This window comes from Montipora capricornis, chromosome 8, assembly GCF_036669925.1.
Source record: "Montipora capricornis isolate CH-2021 chromosome 8, ASM3666992v2, whole genome shotgun sequence".
Classification (NCBI taxonomy): domain Eukaryota; kingdom Metazoa; phylum Cnidaria; class Anthozoa; order Scleractinia; family Acroporidae; genus Montipora; species Montipora capricornis.
The window spans coordinates 46,048,973-46,058,972 of NC_090890.1; the positions used below are offsets into that span (position 1 = coordinate 46,048,973).

A 10,000-nucleotide genomic window follows, 5' to 3' on the forward strand; every position below is an offset into this window, starting at 1 on the left:
GTGTTCCAGCGGCTTCGAGTACAAAAAGTAATTTAATTCCAACTTTGGAACATTTTCCTTTTGTCGATCCGTTTTTGAGACGTTTTGAAACAAGTTTTTCTACCATCGCCTCCTTTCGCTTTAAGTTAAGTAACATTTTTGCAATAAAAGATCAAAAAGTCACTATCAACAATTATCTCCAATACAAGGACTTACTCTTTATATCCTCGCACCAACAATAGACTTTCGCAGAATAAACACTTCATTTTCTCTCGTTCCTCCAGTACCCTACCCCATCACAACTGAATTTTAGCTATAATCTCTTCAGAAAGGCACTTTTTAGTTGCCAAAGACCAAATTTATTTTAAAAATGAGAATCAAAACAAAAATTAACGGGCACTTTCACGTGAGCGTATTTTCCCGTGCCTTGCGTAAGTCACGTGCAAATGCTTCGAATTTTGATTTGTTCATCGCGCTGTTTGTTATGGTTGTTCAGAGTGATAACCTTTGGGTTTGGTTTTACATTGCTTCGTTAAACCTCTAGTTAAAGGAGGAAAATTATTTTTTTACATACCTTCGACAACTAAAGCTCCCGCGATCTGTAACGAAAGCACACCACCACCTGAACCCGCATTAGCCACTCCACCGCCACTGCCGAACAACCTAGGGTTGGTGTAATCTCCGTATGGCGAACCTGTTCTCATGGTTACTCTTCCGCTTCCGCCAGCGCCACCGAATCCCGCTCCCGACCCGTCTGAGGAGCCAGTCCCTGCGCCTGGACCCTTACCTTGAATAAAACACGTCATAAAATTAGTATACACCAACAAGCCATGCACGGCTGGAGACTGTAGGGCCTTAAGATGTACGGGTGACTGATCACCCTTAGGGTTTCCGACGGGGCCGAATATGGACACACCGAGCTTACGCAACGAAAACGTCTAACGTAACGAAGAAGCCTGAAAAAAATGTCTTTACCGGGCAAAAGTAACGGCTACGCATGCCCCATACTTCCTCTCTACATTTTGGCAAACTGTCATCGACGTGACATAGCCACTTTCAATGTTCTTCAATTTTCTCCCTACACGTTCACTTCACTTATACTAAATCACTTGTGGTACTGATACCACAAGTGCAAACGTCTGCTTTGAAACGAGACCATCGCATATGTCATCAAGTTCCCTGAAGACCAACTCAACAATCCACCGAAGTCATTGCATTTTCCTTTTTGGGGGGCGCCAGTTGCTTTAAACATAAAAACAAGAATGACCCACCTTCGTTATGCTCGGTAGCTACCTTAGCTGCCATGTTAGTTAAAAATCCTTTCAAGATGATATATGACGTCACGTCAGACAAGTGATCTCGCGAATCGTAGGAAAAGCATCAAAGCAAATAACAACTGACGGAATCCGTAGTGTAAAGCATTCATGAAGTATTCAAAGGACAAATGTTATGACTTTTTACTGAAGAGATGTCCTTACTTTTGCTTGAGTAGAAAAAAAAAACTAGGAAATGTCTGAGCAGCTAATAGCCGAAGTACATTTTCGTCCTTTGCATGAATGGAAATACTACAATGTAACTGAATCACCAACTGACTCACTTTGTTACTTACAGAATGTTAGGACTGACTCACCAGCATCATATCCCTTTCCATCGAGAATCAGTTTCCCACGTGGATCAACTACCAATGATTCAGCTTTGAGTGTCAACGATCGAGCTAAAAACGACCCATCACCCTCAATCGTCACTACTCCCTCTCGGTACACTGGTCCATGATCCTTTGTCACTTCGATAATCCAGTTATCGGTTGTATTTTCCGCAATGCTATTCAAGATGAGTTGACTGGTCTTTTGTACCGTTATACCTACGAAATTCAAGTCACGCGGACAAGACGTTTCAAAAGAAACCGTTGCTCCATAGCCAACCATGAAATGGGCTTTAAACCCAAGCACGATTCCCAAAACGTGACCTGTGAACTTCGTTGTATACTTGGGTAACTCAAGCTTTCAGCTCTACGGATTTCCAGTGTGCCGTTGGGCAGAACAAAAATAGCATTTTTATACACGAAAGGCGCCCAAGTGACGTTGATTCGCTTGTATTCCGATGTTCCTGTCATGTTCAGTGTGTTAAATGGCGGCACGTGAATATAACCGGTGTCATCTCCATAGATGGTATCAACTCGCACTTCAGTTCCCGCGCCCGGGAAAACCAGATGCCCTCCGCCATAAACCTCGATAAGCGTAAAGTCATAGATGAAATTGTCAGAGGGAGGATTAAGGTATGCCACAGCCCCTTGAAAAATAACAAAGAAAGGAAAAATGAAAAAAAAGAACACAAAAAATCTAACTAAAATGGCTGAAAGAAGCTCAAACTAACCAGAACCAAGTTAAAATAAATCCCAAGTTTTCACAAGGCTTATTGATGTCGATTAGTAAACTGAACACAACGGACTTGTCTTGACCGCGAAGTTTCTCTCGGATTACTAAAAACCTTCCGGATTCAACGACCCTGTTTGTTCTTGAAAGGGTTTATTTAGAAAGGTACACAAGGGATTTTTGACATTTGGAAAAACCATATCATGTAATTGCTGCCGAGGTTACGGGGCAGCCATTCTAATCGTGTTCATTTGAGATACGCGGATTTCTGGATTTCTGCGTTGTGCCGACATTATCAATGGCAGCGTTGTTGTGCATGGAATGTGATCCGTTTTGTTACCTCTTGGTAGCATTCCACTTACTCTTGGTAATTACTAGTTTATAATACATTAGTTGACAAACCTGAGTATTTGAAAAAATCAAAATTTCCGTTGAGTGTGGCCTAGGAAAAAATACAAATCAAACAAAGTAAAGATAAAAAAAGAATTGACTAATTGCTGGTTTTCACTCACGTGATCAACAGCCATGTTTTTCGACGAAAACAAAAGGAAGCATTTGCATAATAATAGAGTTAAATTCCCGGAGGATTTGGTCGGGGCACCAACATGGCCGCCTTTTCTTTGTTTAGGGCACCAACATGGCGGTCGTGACGTCATGTGAAAACCGAGAATAATTTGAGCGTAGTTTACGCAACTTTCTAGACAGAAACAATAGTGTCCTACTTCCATGTTTTCACAACACCACAGGAATCTTTGCACCTCCATAATTTCGTAGGATTTGGTTGAAACGGGAATTAACGGCTCATATGTCACATACCCATGGCTTGAGTCCCTTGTTGTCGATTCGAAGATTTTTGACAATAGGCGATAGGCCCTCCAAGTAAATAACCCCAGGTCCTCCCGGTTCCACGGTACTTCCATTTCCCGCTTGTCCACCGCTTGCATCAGCATGGTCGCTATGGAAACCGCCAATGACATAATACACCGTGATTCTTCCGCCGGCTCCACCCCCACCATAAGTGCTTCCGTTACCCCCTTTGGCCTGAATAATTCCACTTCCGGTGAACTGTTGACAGGTTGCCCATAAGGAGCCACCACTTCCGCCTCCACTTCCAGAGGTCTGAAAAGAAAAGAGCAGTTAAATAGGGTGCGCTTTAAGGCACGTCGCTAAATTTCTCCTTGCCCACTGCAAACAAACCAAAAAATTAGACAAGTATATACCAATAATTATAGTGTAAAATAAATTGGATTGGAAACGAACAAGAATCGATAATAAATAAACGGAGGCAGAGTAGCCGAATGGCTAGGGTGATGGACTTGAGAGATGCGGAGGTCCCGGCTTCAAGTCCGGCTTTGAACACCGGCTGGAGTTATTTTGAGTGTTCCCCGTCCCAACTCCTCGGCTGCGCTTGTAAATAGCCAACTGGTTTAACTCCCACCGGTTGGGATACTTAACTCTGTTGAATTGTGTTCATTTGTATGGCTTTGTTTCATTCAATTGAGCGCCACTATGTAGAGTACTAGGTTTACCTTACTAGTGATCAGTGTTCATCATCGTTATATAAAGCCTTATTATTATTATTATTATTATTATTATTATTATTATTATTATTATTATTATTATTATTATTATAAAAATTAATGCAATGTTATTAGGAAAAAATCAAAACTGTTACATAAATTCATTGCGATCAGAATTAAGTCAATTTACTCTCACTATGGACAAAGGGGTTTAGTTTTTAACGAAGCTGAGGTGCTGAGTCGGTGAGGTAGTGAATACAGAAAAGGGTTTATCAACTGTGTTGATGAGATAAATTGACCACGGTAAAGAAATTTGAAAGCTGACGTTTCGAGCGTTAGCGCTTCGTCAGAGCGAATTTATTCTCACCCACTCCGTTGCAGAAAAGATATAGAACGTTTTTGAACAGTTGTAAACCAGGAAAAACAGGTAGGAACACACAACATATGTCTGAACTGTAATGTCCCCTTAATTAAAACACTCACAAGCAACATTTTTCAGCAATTACTTACCTGTCCGTGAAGTCCGTTCGCCTTAACAGTTCCGTCAACATCAAGCTTCTGGCTTACTTGAAGGAAAATTCTGCCTCCTCCGCGACCCCCACCAGTACCTCCACTACCATTTCCACCACCACTACCCCAGACCCCTGGCGAGAAAATGTCGCCGTACATCACAGATTGCGCAAGCGCTTGTGCACCGCGTCCTCCTCGACCGCCGTAGCTTGCCCCAGAGCCCCCACTGTTGTGTGGACTTCCGGCTCCAGGCCCAGTTCCTCCGAGAGCTCCTCCACCGTCCACAGTCACGAGACCCGATGATCCAACCACAAAGCTATCAGCTACAACGTAAAGCGAACCAAGTTGGAATGTACCATCTACTTGAAAATCAGTCACGTAAAAGGTGGAATTGATTGCGCCGTCTACAATCACTGAAGGCTGAGCTTGATAATGAATGTTTACTGTTCCTGGGCTTTCTATGGTGACTGAATCACCAGTCCACGGAGTAACGGGACCAACCGCCGACCCTGTCTGTATTAATCCACTCACTCGTGTTTGATTGATGTTTAAGGCACGCGAAGTCTCGAAATAGAACTTTCCATTACTGGTATCCACCTGAAGAGAATCCCACCTGGAGCCGATGAACAAGTTCCCTATACGCAGAGTTCCTGAGACTACAACAGACTTGCAGCGAATTGTTGTTAGACCTGCAGACTCGAATAACACAACGCTGTTGTAGCCAACCACACACTCGAGTAATCTTTCTTGTGACAAACCAGCCAGTTCAACCGCATTCAAAGCCGTTACGTTACCATCAAGGTAAAGCTTATCTAGGTTATAAACGCCTTCGGGATCAAAGTTGAAAGTGCCTCCATCTTCAACGGTCAGCTCTTTCCACCCTGGTTGAATGCTGAGCTTCTGAGGCAGCCATACACCATCAACAACAACAATATCAGCGTGAACGAGAGAGGTTCCATTTAATGGAAGCCTTCCATGTGCGCCGTATTGCTGTGAATTATTGTGCACGAAAGTCAAAGAGTTCGAGCTGAGAGACAAATCAAACATCACGCGCCCATAATGGTCAATTTCGATTGTCCTGGTAACTGCTGGATTCCTGCCTCTTAAATACAACGCTCCTTCAACATAGAAGTTTCCGTTTGTGTAAAATGTATCTAGTCGCACGTCCCCAAAGGGGAAAAATTGCATGTGGCCATATTTTTCAATTCTTAGGGATTTCCAACCTTCTTCCATTGACAGTACACCGGGATCAAACGTTCCTGTTATTTTGACGTTGTTCATTGACACGTATGATACCGAGCTATTACCATTTATTGTCAATGCGGCATTGTAGCCAACAGTCATTTGATCGCCAGTTAAATTGAGTGGACAACTGACTTCCAAATTGGAATTGGCCTCTAACGTAAGTCCTGATCCTGTGGTTGTAACTGCCCAGCGGCAAGACTCTGGGAAATGGTTGTCATAGTTCAACAATCGTAGATGACCCGTAGATTTAACTACAAGGTCTCCAAAGGTCAGATTACTAGGAGAAGAACCCGGGTGCAAAGTCACCACGCCTTTTTGCTTTCCCATAAGGACAACAGGAGACCCGCTAATAGATAAAGTTCCGTAGATGTCAACAGAACGCTCCAGAGACACGCTCGGCTTTACGCCGTTGAGGATAAGCTCGGAGCTGCTAAACATCCGTGCGCAAGGAGACAGGAGGCTATGTATTTGTAACTTCGTAGAAGGCATGAGATAAATATGGCCAGTATTGTCATCCGTTATGCTATCTACCGTCAGCGTCTTCGCAAAACCTGTGATCACCAACTGAGCGCCACCTGAAACTTCGATCTTTTCCAGTTCTTGATCAGCAATCATAGAAAGCACTGCCACAGCGCCTTCAGTGAGAAAAAAATGTTCTTTCTCTTTAAAACCTTCTTAGTCATAGCAAATAAGAAGATAAAATTTAACAAAAGATTTCAACTGAATAGGTAAAACAGTCATGAAGAAAAAACACCATCACACTTTACCTGTTTTTTGGAACGAGTTTGCATCGGACGAACTGTTAACCTGCGAAAGGAGTGAAATCATAAATAAGCTCTAAACATAAATGGCACTGCTTACTAGCAGAGCTAGTGTTTGTTAACCCTTTTTAAGTGTGCGGAAATTGTATTCCCGGCTAAAACTGTACCATCCCGCAACAATCAAACCGCAGACCGTTAGGCTCATTTGGTTGAGCATAGCACTAAGCTCCGAGAAGACGTAGGTTTAACTCCGGTCGGACCAACGCTCAGAGTCTTAAGATATCTAAAGGAAAATTGCTGCCGTAACATCTGAGAATAGTCTGAGTTCCGAGTTCTCTTCTCGGAGAAGTGCGACAAACCGGCCGTAGTCCAAACATTGTTCATTTAAAGAGGAGGAAAAAGTTCCCGGTGTTGCGGTCTGTCACTCTCGCCAATTTGAGGTCACTTGTAAGTTTTTTTTCTAACAAAGAGGTTTGCTGACGCAAAGACTGTAAAAATTACTGTATGATAAATAGGCTAGTTTCGAATTGTGCAGCAACAAAAGAACAGAGTCGAGGGTCAGGGGAATAATTAGCATTTTGTATTTTTCAGAACAAAGGAAAATGCAAATTCATCCCCTGAACCTCGACTCTGTTCTTTTGTTCCTGCACAATTCGAAACTAGTCTATTCATTGCTCGGCGTTTGGACGTCACCAAAACGCCATTATTAAGAGTCATTGCTGGTTATGAATTCCAGCCTAAATAAGTTACTCTGATAAAGTGCTTTGGGTCTTTGATGTCATGAATAAAGCGCTGTACATAAATGCCTCACATTATTATCTTTGAAGTTGCAGTTGTAGTGGCTGTCGTTGGCAGCGGTGTCATCGTTGACGTCATTATAGGGAATTAATCCTGTAACTGCTGTTTCCTTGATCTCCCCATGTTATTTTCTTCCTCATCTTTACTCTGTTTTCTTTTTATTATTATCATTATTAGTACTAGTATTGTGGGATCTGAGTTATCTCATATGTTCAATTAAGCCATAATTATGCCATGTAACGACTACCCGGCTCGATTGGTTTGTGCTATTTGAGGGTAGCGACAAAGTAAACACGATTCTCACACTTAATAAAGTTGAAGTTGAGCAAAGACGACAACGACGACACTTCGTGAACGTTGCCTACAATATTATTTCCCGTTTTCGCAGTAATGTAGCAGCTCTCGTAACCTGCTATTCTTTGGTATTCCGGAAGTGTACATCAACATTCCAGGAATAAAATTGGTGAGAGAAGAATAACCGAGGACTGGAAGAGCAGGGATGGCTTTGTGACAGCCCTCGTCTCCCACCAATTTAGACCGGGTTCGATTCGGGAATCGTGGCCGTATGAGGCCTATAAGCTTGTTGTTGGTCGTTTACTCTGCTCTGAGAGGTTTTTCTCCGGGTTCTCCGGTTTTCCCTTTTCCTCCAAAACGAACATCTCTAAATTCGAGTTCAATCGGTTGCATGCAGGACCGCCCTGAAAACAACCGTCGGGTGAGTGGAGCTTCCTGGGTAGATATCAAAGTTATTAGTTATTATTATTATAGCCTTACGTACCGTCGTGGTAAGGATGAGAACGGCAAGAGAACGTATCAGAATGTAAAACGTAAGTGCGGAGCAAAGAGCTTTTTTTTTTCTTCACTGAGCCCATTGTTTTATGGCGTTTCGTAGCCGCCGTCCTTGCAGCCCCTTGATTTGTCGTCGTCGTTGTTATTGAACGTGTACGCAGGACGCTACAAACAAGTAATTCTAAGAAGTTTATACCAAGCTATGTTTAGCCAAGGTGCATCCTCCACTTACCCTTGGTCTTCTTCCCTGATTGTCAACACTGAGTACTCGATGTTTCTGGCCGCTCTGGTAGCCATCAAAATACACCGTTCCAGGGCCCCCTGGCTCTGGGTTACCATCTGAGAGAAGCAAACAGCATGTCTTTTCAAGAAAGGTCAACAAAGGAGTCATATATGTTTAAAACACTTGGGTGACAAAAATTCATTAGCGTTTGAGGGATAGAAAGGAACAATACCCTAAGGGTACGAGATTAAAGAGCCGCTCACCATACTTGTCACACTTAAAATTCCGTACAAACGCAAAAATACATTATTTACATTTGAGGGTCGAAAGCTGGGATTGCTTTAGGAATCAGACAACTGCGAAGGAAATCAGAGACCAAAATCAAGTGTAAACAATTCAAGGGAAATAATAGTTCATTTGACCTTCCTGACTAGGAAAACAAATATTAAAAAAGCCAACGGAGGGGAAATCCAAGCAATTAAAGTGTCTTGGAGGATCTCAGGGGATGGGGGAGCGGGGGCTTCAGTTTGCCCGGTACAATAGCTTATGCGAAGGACCTAAAATACCTTACCTTGAGGAAGAACATAATCACAAGCAGGTTGGCCACGAAGGGCTGAAAAAAAATCGAATTTTTCCTCTTATCATAAATATTTTTCAATGCAACATCTTAATTTAGTCAAATGATTACTTCACTCGGGGACACATGCTGATCACATGTACTGTTCAACTAAGGCAACTTGACCTCAGTCACTCCTTCAATTATATGGATTCGACTTGAGCGATTTCCTTGCTTCCAGGGTCAAAAAGCACAGATTTCTCCCAAGAGAGACAAAATTATAAATCAGTGCTTTTTGATTGGTTAATTTGATTTTGATCAAATTTCAATGATGGCTCACTCCTGTCCCGATCATATAGCGATAGCAAAGACCTGAGCGAAGCTTGGAAATCGAGCAGGATTTTGAAGTTGCAGAACCGTGTAACTGCGATGATTTTTGGCACGATGCTAGCAAAATTATGGACTTTCTACGTGCCCAAGGTTAGGAGGCGAGCGAGCTTTGGAAGTGGGAGAAATTCGGCTAAATTCTGGAGGCACTCGGCCTTGAGCGGTCTTGGAAGTTGCACGCCTTGTCTATTTATATTAGGGAGCTTTAGCAACGACAACGGTGACTGCAACGAGAACGTCACAAATTTGCATATTTAGTAGGCAAAAACAATAGCTTTGCACGCCCTGCACGTGCATCTACTAATTTTTGTCTCTTTCTTTGCCATCGTCAACAAAACAACAGGGAACTTAAGCAACGACGACGGCGACGGCAACGAGAACGTCATCTCAAAATATAAATTCGCGTTATTGTAATCGCTTCGTTACTATTTCAACTTTTTTAATATGACGGGGGTGTGGTAGTTCCTCAAAAATGACGCTCGTAGGAACGGCGCTCAATTAAGGGCAGAAAATGAAAATTTATCCTCAAGTAATGACGTTGTCCATAAAACCTCAAATTTGGCTATTTCACGTTGTAGTTTTGCTGACGACGGCAAAGAAATGGACAAAAGTGCAAAACGCACGTGCAGGGCGTGCAAAGCTATTGTTTTTGCCTACTAAATATGCAAATTTGTGACGTTCTCGTTGCCGTCGCCGTTGTCGTTGCTAGAGTTCCCTAACACGGAGAAATGACCAAATTTGAGGTTTTGGGGAGAACGCCAGCACTTTAGGGTAAATTTTCATTTTCTCCCCTAAACTGAGCGCCGTTCATACTAGTTTCTTTCTCGAGGATTTGCCAAACCTTTGTCACGTTGAATGGC

The 10,000-nt window shown here is 42.7% G+C and overlaps 1 protein-coding gene across 1 annotated transcript in view; it reads right to left on the reverse strand.

Annotated features, from left to right (window-relative positions):
* LOC138014068 (uncharacterized) overlaps positions 1 to 10,000 on the reverse strand; it is a 134,135-nt gene that overhangs the window by 99,954 nt on the left and 24,181 nt on the right. Inside the window, 9 exon segments of the mRNA XM_068861097.1 lie at positions 554 to 766; positions 1,610 to 1,930; positions 1,933 to 2,268; positions 2,754 to 2,793; positions 3,168 to 3,470; positions 4,382 to 6,261; positions 6,394 to 6,433; positions 8,207 to 8,313; positions 8,769 to 8,810. Coding sequence (XP_068717198.1) covers positions 554 to 766; positions 1,610 to 1,930; positions 1,933 to 2,268; positions 2,754 to 2,793; positions 3,168 to 3,470; positions 4,382 to 6,261; positions 6,394 to 6,433; positions 8,207 to 8,313; positions 8,769 to 8,810 — 3,282 coding nt within the window.